The sequence below is a fragment of the Manihot esculenta genome, chromosome 11, assembly GCF_001659605.2.
Source record: "Manihot esculenta cultivar AM560-2 chromosome 11, M.esculenta_v8, whole genome shotgun sequence".
Classification (NCBI taxonomy): domain Eukaryota; kingdom Viridiplantae; phylum Streptophyta; class Magnoliopsida; order Malpighiales; family Euphorbiaceae; genus Manihot; species Manihot esculenta.
This window is the reverse complement of record NC_035171.2, coordinates 16725551-16743852: the sequence shown is the minus strand read 5'-3', so window position 1 is coordinate 16743852 and position 18302 is coordinate 16725551. Positions and strand designations below refer to the sequence as shown.

The 18302-nt window shown below is 32.7% G+C and overlaps 2 protein-coding genes across 2 annotated transcripts; one reads left to right on the top strand and one right to left on the bottom strand.

The window, feature by feature from the left end:
- The first annotated feature begins 3178 nt into the window (after positions 1–3178).
- On the top strand, positions 3179–7135 carry LOC110626851 (ER lumen protein-retaining receptor erd-2.2). The gene is made up of 6 exons (XM_021772982.2): positions 3179–3617; positions 4430–4629; positions 4757–4897; positions 4967–5047; positions 6606–6730; positions 6835–7135. The coding sequence occupies exons 1-6, from the start codon at positions 3395–3397 to the stop codon at positions 6881–6883; spliced, it is 819 nt and encodes a 272-aa protein (XP_021628674.1). The 5' UTR covers positions 3179–3394; the 3' UTR covers positions 6884–7135.
- A 789-nt stretch (positions 7136–7924) lies between these two features.
- LOC110626852 (type III polyketide synthase B) lies at positions 7925–13687 on the bottom strand. The gene is made up of 2 exons (XM_021772983.2): positions 13617–13687; positions 7925–8997 (listed from the first exon to the last, which is right to left on the bottom strand). Exons 1-2 carry the CDS (start codon positions 13670–13672, stop codon positions 8073–8075), a joined length of 981 nt encoding a protein of 326 aa, XP_021628675.2. The 5' UTR covers positions 13673–13687; the 3' UTR covers positions 7925–8072.
- Positions 13688–18302: the final 4615 nt, after the last annotated feature.

Here is an 18302-nt window from a genome sequence, read left to right as displayed (position 1 = left end):
AGTGTTTTATTAAACTTATTTTCCATTGGTTATTTTTTTCCTCCTTCTTTTCTTCTTATTTAATCATATCCTAAGAAGAAAAACTATAACTATATGAGTGGGTCTCTATATTAATTTTAAAATTTAAGGTTGTAAAGTCCAATTCAAAAAAAAATTTAAGGTGGTAAATTATCAACCATATAATGATCCTAACTTCTCCACCGATGAGCAATTATTATATATTTCCAGAATACCATATCTCTTATTACGCTGATATGATATATCCAGCCAATAATAATATAACAAATCATCCTATACTTTAAAATAAATATTTAAAATCTACACCACTACTAAATATTTACGTTTTACATAGATGGTTTAAAATAAATTTCTAAGTTATTAAATTTTTATTTTCTAGTAAAATTATTTATGCATTTTACTTTTATTAGTAGGATATACTATCTCAACTTGATAAAACAATATTCCATGCTTATTTAATAATTTTTCCAAATTAAGTATTAAATTTTAATATTCGTGGAATACAAATTTATACCTTATAATATTTGAAATTAACCCATCAAATACTTGAATTATAATTATAACCTATTAAACACCTAAATTTATAAAATTCATACCAATTAAATATAAATTCATAATACTATTGATAAATTATAAAAAAAAAAGTCAAAATACTTCAACTGATTACTAACTTTATTATCAATTTTACTAATTATATTGTATATGTTTATAAATTTGATAAAACTAGACTCATCAAAATTTATAAATTTATAAAAATTTATAAAACTTTAAAGCACAGTCAATAAAATTTACAATAATATATGTGTTCGATTTGCATTTTTTTATAAAAATATCAGTTTGTATTTTTTTTAAATAAATTATTAATGATATAATTAATTTATATTTAATTATTATAACTTTTATAATTATAAATGTTAAATAAATTATAATTTTAATTTAGATATTTAATAGATTAATCACGATTATTTTAAGACTGTGGGTGTATATTAATCGCATAAAACATAGGCCTTTTTAAATTGTGAAAAATAGGTTTCACGCTTATGTAATTTTTTAAATTTTTTTTCTAAAATTATTATTTACTTTCTTCCACGAGAACATATAAATCGAGTATTATAATTTTATTTTATTTTTAAATTTTTTTAAAAATATCTTTTAATTTTTAATAAAATTTAATATTTTTAAAATAAATAATTAAAATAATTAATAAAAAATTATTTTTTATTATATATAAAAATAAAATAAATAAAAATTAAAAGAAAAAATATTTAAATAAAATATAACTATTTAATCTATGTATAAAATATAAATTATATAAATATGATGCTTCATTACACTCGTTTGAAATTTAGAAATTTAATAGTTTTACGTCGTAAAGTTCAAAACTTTATTAATGATATTTTACAAAGTTTAATAATTAAATGTTTCAATAAAAATATAAAAGGCTAATATCAATTAAAAAATTAAAATACTAACTAACTCTTTTTTTTTTTTTAAAATTTCATTTAGAAGTTAAATTTATTCTGGATTATTATGTTGACTATGGAATATTGAGTTAGGGTCTTGGAGTAACTGATAAAAATTTAAATCGAACAAATACTCAAAACCTATTTAGTAAACTAAATACTATTAGTTAAAGATTAACTTTAGGAATATGTAGTTCAAATTAAAAAAATTAATTGAATTAAATTAATTTAAAATTTTAATTTTAATTTTTTATTTATAATTAATTTTTAATTTTAAAAATTTTAATTATTTTAATTTAATTCGATTTTAATAAAAAAAATCAAATCGACTAATAATAATAATATATTATTATTTTTGATAATATAAAGAAATTATACTATAATTCAAATATTTTAATTAAATTTTTAAATATTAAAAATAAAGTCTAAAGAATAAAAATTCCACTAAAAAGTTTAATTAAATTAAATTGAATTAAATCAGACTAATTCAATTAAATTAATTTTTATTTAAAATTAATTTAATTTAATTTTTATTTATTTATTTAATAATGAAATAAATATGATATGATAAATAGATAATTAAATATTTATTTTAATAGTAATCTTAATGCTCTCTCCATCCACATGTATTTATCATTTAAAGTTATTGTATAATGATTAAGAAAAAAAATTAAATCAGTTAAATTACAACAGAAAATTCTTTTATCCCATTCTGAATAATCTCCTTCCATTAATCTATCAGTAGAAAAGTTGTATAATAAGTGGGATAAAATTAAATGATAAAATAGATTATAGTAAATTGTAAAAGTAAATTATTATGTTTAACTGAGATAAACGTAAAATAAAAAATAATTATATTCAATATTTAAATTATATATATATATTAATATTTTTAAAAATATTTAATTTAGCTATTAAGTACAATTATTGTTAATAAGCATCTAAACAGTTTAATTAAATTATTTGATAAATCTTTTAAAAATCAATTTTATATTTTAAATTATACTTTTAATTAGTTATAAGAGAGTAAAAATTTGTGTACACACATAAAAACAGTTATATGTTAAAAATTGTTTAATTTTTATATATAGTCAAAAACTGTGCACACACATAAAAACCATACTTTTTTTTTTTATCATAAGTTTTATTTGCATTAGGATATAGTTAAGTTTAATATATAAAAATTAAAATTAATTGTTTGATATAACTTAAATGTTTGACAGTCACTGTAGCTTTTTGTATATAAAATAACTAATATATAAAATAAATTTTAAAATATAATTATTTTCTATGTATATCCAAATTATAAGTTTAAAAAAATAATAAATATTATAAATAATTTAATTAGTATATATAGTAGCTTTAACTTATTTATTATGTATTATAATTTTAAGTAATTTATATAGTAACAAAAAATAATTTAAAAAATTATAATCAATAAATTTAAAAGAGAAATATATTATAAATAAAAAATAAAATAAAAAACTATGAGCTGATGGAAAAACATTTCAATTGTAAAGTTTATCCAAAATAGAGTTGATAACGATCAAATATTAATTACCTATCAAATATCTTAAAAACTTATCAAATATGTTAATTTCTAGAAATTAGGTTTCAAGCAGCAAAAAACTAAACAAAACAATCCTAAACAACCTCGATTAAGAAGAAAAAAAAAAAAAAAAAAAAAAAGAGAAGAAAATCATGGCTTTCTTATCCGGACACGTTTAACCCATCGAACCCGCCCTAAACCCTCGGTCTACGGCATTTCATCTCAAAGCAATCTATTGTCTTAAATTAATAAACAATTCACACGACCCAATAAGAGATTCTCTTCCTCGCTTCTTCTACATATAAATTCAACCCTCTTTTCCCTCAACTTTTATCTTTTCCGGTGAAACCAATCAGCTTCTCCGATGAGGCCGCATAAAAGGCCGATCCACGCTGTCACGACATGGGTGCGACGACAGCCGCCCAAGGTCAAGGCTTTTTTGGCGGTTGTGTCTGGGATGGCTGCTCTCGTCTTGCTCAGATTCATTGTACATGATCATGACAATCTCTTCGTCGCTGCCGAAGCTGTGCACTCTCTCGGGATCAGTGTCCTTATATACAAGCTCATGAAGGAGAAGACTTGCGCTGGTAACAAAAATATAAATTTTTTAGGTTTTTTAAATGTTAATTATAGAAATTAGAGAGATATTTATGACTTAGCACCGATTTTGGAATTGCTGGTTCTGTTGATTGATTTCGGTAGTTTTATTTTTGTTAGGGTTTCTTCATTTGGGTTGTCGGTTTTTATGCATACAAGTTGGCTGTTATTATTATTTTTATTTTTGTTGTTTGCATGAATGGAACTTGTTAAACCCTTCAACCATCTATTTCTGCTGTAGGATTTTATTCTCTGAATGGCGAGCTGTGCTTTTTTTTTGGGAGTTAAATTTGAAGATCAATTCTTTGGTTGAATGTGTGCGTATTGCAGCTTGTTGGAGTGAGTGGTTTCTAGTGGGTTCGATCATACATGGAACATGCAATGCAAAATTTTAATTGTTTACTTAATATGGCCTAAATTGGCATCATATTGATAATATGTAAACCTGATTGTAGTGTGAGTTTATTCTGATCATCTGACTGATTTCCTCTGGATGCAATGTGGCCTCATTTTGTGTTCAATGATGGGAGCAAAGGTCAGTTTTCAATGGTGGAGCCTAGTCTCATTGGATTTTGTTTTAGTAAATGCTCCTTCTAGTTCTAGCCAATTTTGTGTAGCTTAAAATGGGTATTTGCTTGTTTGCGGTCTTCTTGTAAAATTCAAGCAAACTAACAAAACAAAATACGAATTTGAAGCTTCAGTTATCTGCTAATTGATAAATAATGGTTTCCTAGTTCTTTATTTAATTTATTATATTGACTCATTTCAGCTCTGTTTTAATCATCCTTTGAATGCTTTGTAGGACTATCACTGAAGTCCCAGGAATTGACAGCTATGTTTTTAGCTGTCAGGTTGTATTGCAGCTTTGTGATGGAATATGATATACATACCTTACTTGATTTGGCTACATTGGCAACGACTCTGTGGGTTATTTATATGATCCGTTTCAAATTGAGGGCTAGTTATATGGAGGACAAAGATAACTTTGCAATATATTATGTGGTGAGTACCAATCTGTGGTTTCTTGTCCGAGTCCTTTCATGTCTAGCACCTTTTCTCGTGATGGAATGATGTTCTATTTCTGATATTATATTTTAATCCAGATCCTTGTTCTTGAATTTGGATGCAGGCGTTACCCTGTGCTATTCTAGCATTGTTTATTCATCCATCAACATCTCATAATCTATTGAACAGGATTTTATGGGCATTCTGTGTATACCTGGAAGCTGTCTCAGTACTACCACAGCTGCGGGTCATGCAGAATACAAAGGTACTGTTGCAAAGGATTTATGTTTAGAATGTTTTCAAATTGAAACTCATCTTGTTTTTGTCCTTTCAGATAGTTGAACCATTCACTGCACATTATGTATTTGCATTGGGTGTTGCAAGGTTCTTGAGTTGTGCCCATTGGGTTCTCCAGGTTTGTTCTTGCAGAACTGAATCTTTATATATTATTTTTTGAGATATTTTTGTAATTTTGTTTCAGGTGTTGTGATTGAGTCCTTTATCTAACATTAATTGTAGGAGTGGTGATGATAATTGCTTTTCTGAAATTTTCTGAACTAATAACTTCTAGTATGTAATTGAGTTGCTTCTGTCTTGGTCTTGTGTCTGCATGATGAAGGGATACCAAAATAGAATTGTGTTGTTGGTAGTTGCTTCTAAATTTTGTTGATCTGCTCTTTCAGTTAGCTACCATTGTTGATATCAATGTCATTTTGGTGGGTCACTTTGAATAATGTGGAACAATTCTATCAGTATTTGTAGAACCCACGTATTGTAAATTGCAATATAACAAGGACTTCATGTAGAAGATGAGCAAGTTCCTCCTTTTGCAGCCTGTTTTCTCTTTCTACATATACCTTATAACTTTGATATTTTGACTCTTCATTTTGCTATGTTGTGCACATGTCGATACGATGCAGCATGGGACACAACATGAAATATATGTTCAACACATGTTCATGAAATCAGACACTCGAGTTATAGATATCTCTACAGATGAAATCATAGTTAAATAGAACACTTTTCTCTTAAGGTTAGAGCATGGACAACAAAGTATTATTTTTTGTTGTACTTTAGATGATATATTTGGTTGTGTTTGATGACCTATGTAGACTGTAATTGTTATTACATAATTTTATGTTCTTTAGTTTGTTTTATTTTATATAACATAATATATCCAAGTATTTGCATCTAAATTTATGTTCCCGTGTTTTCTAGTCAAAGAGTTGGCAAGTCGACATAGGGATATGTACTTGTTTTTGAGGTTTATACCTGAATCCAACTTTCATAGCGCTACAATGGTACAAATGATGCTGGCATGAAACTGTATGTAGGGATGTAAATGAACCAAGATGAGTAGAGCTTTGAAGGGTTTAGTGGTCAAAACTTTTCGAGATCAATTTGAACTCTTTGAACTCGTGTGGAAATCAATAAGCTCAAGTTTGGCTTGTTTAGGTCTAAAAGGGCTAAGCCAAACCAAGTGTTTATGTGGCCTAATCTCCTAGTATCTCACAAGCAACTCAACCCATTTATAACCCTCTAATGATTTTTTGGTTTTAAATAATAAGTTTAAAAACTAGAAATAACTTTAGGTTAAATGAGCACATTCATGAGCTGGCTCACGAACCTGTTTAGCAAATAAGCTCATTTGCCTTAATGAATTGAATATCAACATGCTCAACTATGGGTTTTTTTTTTTTTTTTTAATTAAACAAGCCTAAAAATTGAGCTTAAGCTTAGTCATTTAGAAAACAAACCAAATTAGGCTGAAATTTTATCAAGTCGAGCCTCAAATAGTTCAGGAGAAGTTTGGTTCATTGCAATTGTAATTGTATGTGGTTGTTTTACAAGCACATATCGTAAATAAACTAGTTGGTTAAGGGGCTCCATGGTACTCCATGTTATTGTCAATTAAATTTCTCCTGGTTTAATTCTAACTGGCAATAATCCATTGTTGCTTTTACTTTGAACAGGTTTTAGATAGTCGTGGGCACTTGCTGGTGGCCTTGGGGTATGGATTATGGCCTTCTATGGTTCTTATCTCAGAAATTGTCCAGACTTTCATCTTAGCAGACTTTTGTTATTATTACATCAAAAGGTATATAAACTTTTGAGCATACTTTTTTTAAACCAAGGACTGAATGGATGTCGATTTACAATTTTCAGGCATTGTTATTAATTATTTTGATTTTGCGGTTGCAGTGTGTTTGGAGGACAGCTTGTTCTCCGCCTGCCCTCAGGAGTTGTGTGAGTGAAGATCCTGGTGTGCTCCTTGAACAACATTGCTTTTGAAGATTAATGTTTTTAGGCAATGTTGTTGCAAAATTTTTTTTCCCCATACAGGTTTCTCCCCTCGCTGTTACAACTGGAAGTAAAGTAGGCCGTTTGTAAATTTGGGGATGCAAAAACTCTGCTCCGATGAATATGATTGATATTTGGAAAACATAATTTTGATAGTTGGATTACTTATTTTGTCAATGGCAATGCTGATCCTTTTACTGAAGTGTAGACCAGTCCCTTGGCTTGTGATACACTCTTTTTCTGCTTATGAAATGCTGAATCTAGTTGGATTACTTGTGCGTTTGGTATAGAATTCCACACATTTTATTCTGTCTGTACTAGTTTGCTCTCGAGCGCCCCTTCCCCCGTCGTCCCCCTAAATGAAGGGGTGGTTAGGTTGATCTAGATCACCTTTGGGAGCATGGTTAACGCAAATGTTCGTTAATTTGTCATCTGCTGATTCAGTGAAACTGCTGCCGCTTACGGTTTAAGCTTTTCTTAGCAGCATGTTTCGTTTTGGTTATGAAATGCGTCCTCTGAAATTTGAAAAATCTGTACGGGTAGCGACATGCAGAAGTTTAAGCTCTATTTTTATGATTAATAATATTATAATAATTAATATATGATTTTTAGTTCCCTAACATTTTACATAAAGAATTTTAAATAAATTACTAAAAAAGAAATCAATTGAAAATTTTGATTTTCAACGGAGGATAGTGAAAGAGATGGACATATGATAATAAAGGGATAGTGAGATGGACATATGATAATGTCTTGTTAACTAATAGACATATGATAATAAAGGGATAGTGAGATGGACAAAGTGATGGGCATATATGATGGAGGAATAGTGACATATGATAATGTCTTGTTAACTGATGGACATATGATAATCAGACTTAACAATCAATATTATACTATATAATATTGATAAATATAAATTTAGAGATGCAATTACTGCTAAGAGTTTGAGTTGGATATCCATTAAGATCTGAGTTGTGGCCTTGTGGGTGTGTTTGTGTCTGAGGGAGAAAGCAAAATGTATTATCAAGTTATATAGAAGGCATTATGTTGAGGAAATCAAGTGCCGGCATTCTCTGGTAGGACATCTAGAGAGAGCCAAAGTTATTACATGAGAATTTAGACATGACAACGTATATTTAGACGGTGAGATTCCTGACAAGAATTCCCTCTAAGGTAATTTCAGGTCCAAAAGCAAGTATCAATCCCCATTCGCAACTCTCATTATTCTTCTTCATCTTCAAACTCTCTTCTTCTATCATGTACTCAAGCACAAACACAATCGTATTACTACTAGCATTGCCATAGTCCATCAGAGCTTGTCTACTAGCATTCAATTTCTCTGGAACCAAATCAAGTCGCTTTTCGATCCTATTCAATATTGCAGGTTCTCCTGGATGAACAGCCCAAAACAACTCATTGTACTCCTTTTCAGTTACTCCAGCAATTCCCATTAATTTACGATAGAAATCCTCAACGTTGTCTTCAATTACATGAGGAAGCTCTCTTGATAGCTTGAAGCTGATCCCCTCTTCTATGAGCTTGCCGTCAATTATCTTGTCTGTTTCAGGCAAGAAACTCTGGACTGCTGTGTGTAGTTCAAAGAGAGGATGTTCAATGTCTGAAACTGGGTCTGTGCCTATTATCATGGCTCCAGCTCCAGTTCCATCCCCATCCCCAAAGAGTGCAACTCCGACAAGATCATATGGTCTTTCTGCACTTAGAGGTTTGAATCCAATAATAGTAGTTTTAGAAGTGGCTAACAAAACTCGACTCCTGAGATTGTTTTCAGCAATATCCTTGGCGACATGAAGACCAGCTACACCTCCAGAGCAACCCATGAAGTAGAGCAAGACACGCTGCGTTCCAGGGTTGAGTCCAAGAGCTCTTGCAAGATATAGATCACCACCTGATAGCCTAACTTCGCTTGAGGAGACATAGACTAAGTGAGTTATGTCTGACATAGCCCTCCCCCAGTTGTTGATGCAAATTTGTGAGGCTTCAATAGCCATTTGTGTCACAGCATTATTACAAATATCCAAATGCTGCTTTACAGTAGGGAAGCTGTTAGTTTAACAATTGAAAACACAGAACAAAGACAAAAAATTATAAGAAAAGGATATTGAATAATTGCAAACAGAAAGAAGAAGAGAAAGATTGTTGTAAAGGATCTATTTATTCATGAACTCTTCCTTTACATTTATAGTGATGAATTGAACTGAAAAGCAGAAATTGATGCAACTAAAATCAACAACTAAAGTAGTGCTTGAAAGCACGAAGGGGAAAAAAAAAATCTTCAGATCCCTAAAGACTATATCTGAGATAATTAAAGCAATTAAAAAATAAATAAATAAGAACACATGACAAGCACGTGAGTTTAAAGTAACAAAAGCAATAAACTAATACTCCTCCTTGCTTTCGTTACTGCAAACTCCAAGTCTCTGCCTAAGCAGCTCAAACTTGTTAACTGGGAGTGGCTTTGTAAACAGGTCTGCTATTTGATCTTCAGTTTTGCAGTAAACCAGTGTTGCTCCTCCATTCTCTTGTATCTCTCTCAAAAAAAACAATTTGATGTTGAAATGCTTTGTTTTTCCATGAAAGACCGGATTGTTAGAGATCGCAATCGCTGCTTGATTATCAACAAAAATCTCAGCACCACTTTTCTGCTCCATATTCAGATCACACAAAATTTTCTTTATCCATAAAACTTGATTAACTGCTGCTGTTGCTGCAATAAACTCAGCTTCAGCAGTAGATTGTGCCACAATCTCTTGCTTCTTTGAGCACCAAGAGAAGAAACCTGAACCAAGACTGAAACAATACCCAGATGTACTTTTCATGTCGTATCCAGCCCAGTCACTATCTGAGAATCCACATAGCCTGAAATTTTCACTTTTTCCAAACTTGACACCATAATTGATTGTACCTTTAATATACCTCAACATTCTCTTTGCTGCAATTAAATGTAACTCACTAGCACAATGCATAAAACGAGATAAAAGACTTACAGCAAATAGAATGTCAGGTCGTGTAGCAGTAAGATACATAAGACATCCAACCAAGCTTCTATAGTGGCCTTCATCAACTTTCTCAGTTCCATCTTCTTTGCTCAACTTCTCTTTTTGATTCATGGGTGTAGCAACTGATTTGCATTCTTCCATTTGAAATTTCTTTAGAATTTCCTTGGCATATTTTTTCTGACAAATGAACACTTCATTTTGGCCTTGTGTAATCTCCATACCAAGAAAATAGTTCATGAGTCCAAGATCCGTCATTTCAAAAACGTGCTCCATTTCTTGCTTGAATTTTTCAACCAGCAGATCATTATTTCCTGTCACCAATATATCATCAACATAAAGAGAGACTATAAGAACATTGTTCTCTTTATGTTTAACATAAAGAGTTGCCTCCGATAAGCTCTTTTTAAAGCCTAAGCTTTGCAAATAGTTATCAATTTTGCTATACCAGGCCCTGGGTGCCTGTTTCAAGCCATAAAGAGCCTTTTTGAGCAAGTAGACTTTATCTTCTTCACCTTGAACAACAAAACCAGCAGGCTGCTCCACATATATTTCTTCTTGCAAAACACCATTCAAAAATGCAGATTTGACATCTAATTGAAATACTTTCCAGCCTTTTTGAGCAGAAATAGCTAGAAGCATTCTGATTGTGTCCAATCGAGCCACAGGAGCAAAGGTGTCTGAGTAATCAACACCAAAAATCTGTGCATAACCCTTAACCACAAGTCTCGCCTTGTGTTTGTTGATGGTGCTATCTGCATTTAATTTTATTCTGAACACCCACTTCACTCCTATAATTTTTCTGTCAGCAGGTTTGTCAACTAACACCCATTTTTTGTTTTTTTGAATCATCGACATCTCCTCCTCCATTGCTTTTTTCCATTTCGGATCTCCAAGAGCTTCTTCATGTCCAGCTGGTTCATAAACTGCCATATTACATCTTTGGTAGATTTCAGAAAGTGACCTGGTTCCTCTAACTGGTAAATCATCAAGATTTTCTTCCAGCAAGTTGTCTTTTGATTGCTCTTCAGGAAGACTAAGCCCATGTAGAAGTTTTGATGAGTCATTCCAATCCCATTGCTTCTCTTCATTAAAGTGAACATCTCTGGTAATAGTCATCTTTCCAGTTTGTGGATGATAAACTTTATAAGCCTTGGATACTAAGCTATAACCGACAAAGATACCAGGAATAGCTTTCTTGTCTAGTTTGTCACGCTTATTTTGTGGAACATAGACAAAACAGACACTACCAAATACTTTCAGAAATTTTAATGAAGGTTTAAAACCATACCAGGCCTCAAATGGTGTTTAATCCTTCAATGCTTTGCTTGGGAGTCGATTTTGGAGAAACACAGCTGTGTTGGCAGCTTCTGCCCAAAAACTCTTAGGCAAGTTCTTTTCATGCAACATACATCTCACCATCTCCATCACATATCTGTTCCTCCTTTCACTGACCCCATTTTGTTGAGGTGTATAGGGAGCAGTAAATTGATGTTCAATGCCGGCTTCTTCACAAAAAGCATTGAACTGAGATGAGGTGTATTCTGTTCCATTATCAGATCTCACAACCTGAATTTTGCAGCCACTCTGATTTTCCACCATATTTTTGAATTTCCAAAAAACTCCAGCCACTTCTGACTTATACTTCAAGAAGAAAATCCAACACATTCTTGTAAGATCATCAATAAACAAGATAAAGTAAAGGCTACCTTGGAGGGATGGAGTTCTTTGAGGTCCTGCAACATCTGTATGAATTAGTTGCAATTTCTGTGAGGCTCTCCAAGTTGATGTAAGAAATGGCAATCTATTCTGTTTACCAAATTGACAAGCATAGCAATCTGGCAATTTCTCAGCAAGCTTTGGCAAATCTCTGATCATATCTTTCTTTTTCATCTCCAACATACGCTGAATATGACAATGGCCAAGTCTTTTGTGCCATACTTCAGTGATATTGTTGGTTTCTGCAACATAAACAGCTTGCTCCTCCTGTGTTGGATCATATAAGAAGCTTCTACCTCTCATTTTAACTCGCAGAACATGCTCTCTTTTTGCATCAAAAAGGTCACAAAACCCATCTTCGAATATTAATTTGAACCCTTTTTCAACTAACTGTCCAACACTTAACAAATTTTGATCAATATCAGGTACAAAAAGAACATCAGACACTGTTTTTATACCTGACATTGTTATAATTGTGACAGTCCCTTTTCCTTTTGCTAGAATGTGAACACCATTACCAACTCTGACTTTACTGATTTTGGTAGGATTCAAATCTTTAAAAAGAGCTCTGTCATAGGTCATGTGATGTGTACAACCACTGTCGATCAACCAACTTTCTGAAACGCATTTTGCTGAGAAACATGATGCAACAAAAATCTGATCTTCATCTTGCTCAGCAACTTGGACAACTGCTTCTTGCTTCTTGGTTTTGCAAATTATAGCTTCATGTCCAAGCTGATTACACTTCTTACATTTGGCATCTGGCCTTCTCCAACATTTGAAAGATGCATGACCTGTTCTGCCACAATGTTTACAAGCTGAATATTCTTTTGATCCTCCACCTTTGCCACAATTTTGATCATCTGCGTTCTGCTCATCATTTGAACCAGCTTGCTTTCTTGGAAGGTCCTTTTTTTCATGATGTCTGGCCGGAAGCGCTCCCTCAATGAAACCATTTTGCCTCATAGATCTCCTCTGCTCTTGTGCCTGAAAAGAATTCAGTAACTCGGCCAAAGTGATTTTGGACAAATCCTTTGTATTCTCCAAAGTGGTAATAGAAGCCTCATATTGTTCAGGAGCAGTAACTAACATTTTCTGAACAATTCTAGAATCGTCAAAAGTAGTGCCGAGTAACCTTACTTTATTGACGATATCGAGAAGTCTTTCGGAGTATTCTTTGGCTGTCTCTGACTCCTTCATTCTTTGCAGCTCAAACTCTCTAATGTAATTGAGAGCTTTCATACCCCGAATCCTATCATCACCAGTATACTCCTCCTTCAAATAATCCCAAACTTGCTTAGCTGTTTTGAGAGACATAATTCTGGTGAAGATAGTGTTTGAAACAGCGGAGAACAAACAATTTTTTGCCTTTGATTTTCTGGTTTTCTTTTCCTTGTGGTTTTTTATCTGGGCCACGGTCGGATTTGCAGGCAGCGGAGCAACTTCATAATCCTCTTCCACGGCTTTCCAAAGATCAAGAGCATCCAAGTGGGCTTCCATTCTAATTGCCCAAATTTCATAATTTTCTCCGTCAAAGATGATCGGAGCTTTTGGAAAACTCCCCTCGGGTTCCATCTCACAAGTCCCTTCAAGAACAGGGCTCTGATACCAATTGTTAGTTTAACAATTGAAAACACAGAACAAAGACAAAAAATTATAAGAAAAGGATATTGAATAATTGCAAACAGAAAGAAGAAGAGAAAGATTGTTGTAAAGGATCCATTTATTCATGAACTCTTCCTTTACATTTATAGTGATGAATTGAACTGAAAAGCAGAAATTGACGCAACTAAAATCAACAACTAAAGTAGTGCTTGAAAGCACGAAGGGGAAAAAAAAATCTTCAGATCCCTAAAGACTATATCTGAGATAATTAAAGCAATTAAAAAATAAATAAATAAGAACACATGACAAGCACGTGAGTTTAAAGTAACATAAGCAATAAACTAATAGAAGCCTTCAATGGCGAGTTTAGGGTATTCCTTCAATATTTCATCTAACATTACTACATACCTTGTTTTGACAGTTGTTGTCTTTCCTGTAAGAACCATAGAGGGAACAGTAAAGTTAATTTGGTCTGAAGAGTATACAGACCAATATATGCATGCATGCATTTATTAATTAAGAAGGGATGCAAAAACACTACAGAAAAGAAAATTTAGAAGGGGTACAGAGTCTGGCTAATTTCTGCTTAAGTTCTGGATCATCACAATTGGTGTTCTTGAAATACCATCAACCAGAAACTCCTGCATCACAAGCTGGTGAGGGAATGCCTTGCCAAGAGCCAGAATTGTAGCCTTGCCAGGGCTGAACCTGCGTGTACAATCTCTCCACTCCCCATTCTCTCTTCCAGAAACAGACACCAATAAACTTGCAGGGCCCAGAAGAGACACTAATGAGCTTGGTTGCCTTGTTATGAATCAAAGAGAACGCTATATATGATTTAAGTGCACTGCATGAATTGGACATTGAAATAAGCTTAAAGGAAGCTAAAATATTTTAGATTTTCATCTGGGTGTGAAACAAAAGTTTGCTATGCTTAAATATAAAAAGCAGTTAGTTGAGAAGCAAGCTTTTCATGCAAGTTATGTTTAAAGATCTAAGTAAATATTTGGTACCTAGTTCATAATAGCTGAACTGTTGGTGCTGCTATTTATATTACAGGTACATAAGCCCATGTCCTTGCTTAATATAATAAAAGCCTTCCAGACATATGCCAACAAGAACAAGGATATGAAGTTCAAAATCATTGAACTACAAAGTGTGGGTTAAAGTGTAACAAAGGTATTAGATTCCAAACTTAAAACCAATTAGATACAGATTACAGAATCTGCTTAGGAGATCTTAAGAGCAGCTACAGAAACAGGAAGTGAAACAAGAAGCATTCTATTATTCAACATCCAATATATTATGGTAACAAGAAAAATACCAACCAAACATGGGCGGATACAACATGGAGGCAATGGGGGCATTTGCCCTTCCCCTTTGAAATTTTTTACATATAATTGAAATATTTTAGTATTGCCATAAAATTTATTAATTTTGCCCTCATAATTCACTACATTTTTTAATTTTGTTCACATAACTCATTTAATTAAGTTATTTATTTGTACTTAATTGAAATATTTTAGTATAGCTTTTATCAACTAAACGAGCTTTTAGCCAATCTAGTGACCCATCAGGCTTAAGTTTTGCTTTGAAAATCTATTTAGACCCTGTAACATTCAAACTGGAAGTGCAACTAACCTCCAAGTATTATTTTTATGTAAAGCATTAAGTTTTTCTACCATGGCAGCCTTCAATCCCGGATGAGCTAACACTAACTTAACAAACTTGGATTCACTGGGTATGGTTGTGGACACCTGAACAACCAAGACATATTTGAGATTTAGTTTAAACACACCCAATTGAGACCTAGTGACCATACAATGACTTGATGGTTCTGATGAAGCTGTGGAATGTGGCACATTCGAACCTGCAAACACAAAAGATGATGGAGTAGAATTAGTAGCAGCACCCATACAAAAAGACTCACCTAAATCAACTCCAGTTTCTATCGGGTCTTGTTCAAGACCAGCAGCAGCAGTTGTATGTGGTAAAAAACCCAACACACAATCAGATATTGCTGTCCCAATTTTAAAGATGCTGCTACCTAAATTCCAACGAGTTCACCAACATTTTCATCTTGGTTTTCGGCAACATTTTATGCTGCAACATTATCATCAACATTTGCGTCAACATTTTCTAGTCCCTGTCTAATAGTGTTAATAGTAGCTTCCTACAAATTAAAGTTAGACGGCAAAGGAATAAATGGTAACAAAGACCGTTGTTCTTGACCTGCGCACTTGTAGCAGCGTTTTCAACAATCGAAGGTAACCAAGAATTAAAGACCTAAATTAGCATGAGAATGACTTGACAAATCAGAATTTAATTTAAATGGAAATGATGTTTCATCAAAACAGGCACCTTTATATATCTCATTACATCCAACAAACATGCATAAATAAGTTTTGAGATTAAATTTATTGGTTCGACTATCCCAAACATAAGGAAAACATTTTGATCCAAAAACACGTAATAAATTATAATCAGAATGAGTTTTATATATCTTAGAACATGGCATGTCAAAAGCAATAGATGAAGATGACAACCTATTAAGAAGAAAACTAAAAGCTTCAATCCATAAACACAACGACACATGACTATAAAATATCATCATCATTCCTAACTCATGAATTATACGATGTCACCTCTCAACCATTCCAGTTTGTTCTGAAGTATAGGTACATGAAAGATAACTTAAAGTCAATGAATTCATCCCCTCCATTAGAGTGGAACACTTCAATTTTTTTACCAAATTGTCTATCAACATATTTTTCAAAAGCTAAGTAAGCCATAAAAAAAAAAATTATATTTATACTTTAATGGAATAATCCAAGTAAACTTAGAAAAATCATCAACTAGACAAGTATAGAATTTAAATTTTCCAATAGACAAAACAAAAGCAAGGCTCCATAAATCGCAATGAATTTTATCAAAAGTAACTAAACTAGAATGTTTTGAAGAACAAAGTGGAAATTTACTTAATTTGCCTAACTGACAACTATCACACAACTGTTTAGATTTCAATGAACTCCTAACAACAATTAGCTTTTTATTACTTAAGATGGAAATAGCTGAAGCTTGAGGATGACCTAATCGTTGATGCCAAATGTCCGTAGTACCAGACTTAAAACAGCTAGAAAAGTAAGCTGCTGGTGTATTAGACAAAATATATAAATTACACCTCCTTGACCCTGCGAAGAACTTGCCCGTTTTCCGTTTCTTTACAAAATTTTAGAAAATTAATAATTCACAAGATAACAATCAATTAATTGACCAATCGAAAGTAAATTTTGTTTGAATAACTAACACACCTGAAAGTGAAAGTGGTAACTTAATTTTTCTAATTAATGCAAGTATTATCTATTCCATCTATAGACAAATAAGAACCATCTCCAATAACTATAGAATCATAATCATAATAATTATCAATATTACCTAATATATGTTTCTTACCTGTTATGTGATTTGACTCCCCTGTGTCTGCAATCAAGTTCGTATTTGAAATAGTATTATCCAAAGTAAAGCGCTGCAAGGGCTTGTGATATGTCTTCGCGCTGCTTCAAGTACTTTGACAACCACCACCATATCTATGCAATATGTCCTGTTTTTCCACATATTTGATAGACTTCATTTCGATATAAGTCACATTCAACAGTTGTTATTCGCCATTGACTTGGTGGTGGTGGTCGACATTGAGAACCAGAGCCAAACAAATTGTTTTGACTTGAATTGATTTGATTTCGCGATTGTTGTGCCAGGAACCGCAACCTGAGTGATTGAAGGTGTTGTTTCAGTTGGAAGCAGATTGCTTCTATTGTTGACTGTAAAAGGCCAAATATGAAGATAATTGAGATAGTGATTCGATTTGACTTGTGAACCAACTCCATCGTTGATTCAAGTTTTGGAGTTGCGATATCAACTCTGCATATGATGGCCTTGGAGGTTTTAACATGGTTGTTGTGAAGGTTTCAAACTGAGGTCCTAGACTCGTAAGAAAACAAAACACCTTCTCTTTGTCTGGAACAAATTTTCTGATTTTTGCTAGACTACCACACAACCCTTTGAAAATGTGTATATATTCTGCTATGGTTTTATTCTCATCTTTTCGCAAATAACTCAACTATTTACACAGTGTAAATTCTCTCTTTTGAGAATCTCATGCGTAAGCATCCTAGAAAGTAGACCATATGACATAAGCAATGTTTAGTCCAATGATGAGTCTAAGTGACTCTTCAAAGAGAGTTCCAACAATCCAGCCCCAGAGAGAACGAACTTTTGCCAAGCTATGAAATCTGTTGTAAGCTGTGGTACGTAATTGTCTGTAATAGGTGAGCATGGAGTAACGAATTGTTGTGGAGCTGAAGATTCACTCATAAGGTGATCAGTTAAGTCTTGACTTTTAATCAGTGGAGCCAGGAGCTTCCCTTTGGTAGGGCACCACCAGCTGCAACTGCACTGCGGCACCACCGGCTACGCCGCTGCGGCACCTTCATCCCCCTTCAAAGCATTTTTCGGTCGCCGGTACGGCACGTGCCTCCCTTGCGGTACCCTCCCTCCGCCCCTGCTTTTAATCAAACCCAACACTTGTCCTCTCCACAATGGGTAATTAGTTTGAGAGAGTTTAAGCGTAACAAAATTTCAAACATTCAATGAAAGAGACATTGATGAACAGAAGCGAACCTGATACCAAGATAGAAAACGTGAAATAGTAAGAAGAGGAAAAGAAGAAACGATTTGGAAGGGATCTTATTCACTGAAAATATATATTTTTAGTCATACTTAATACATAACTGTAAGCTTTCACTTCTGAAAAACTAATCTCTAAATTTCCTGTTTAAATTTAAATTTGACTATCACAAGTGATAAATTTATCACACTATATCCTCTTTGAATTTAATAATTATGCATAAAGAATAATAATTATGTTTTACTTTCCATTAACATCTTAAATGAAGTATTCTAAAAAATAAAAAGGAAAAAAAAAGGAAATTCAAATGCACCACAAATTGAAAGGTGTTGAGGGAGAGT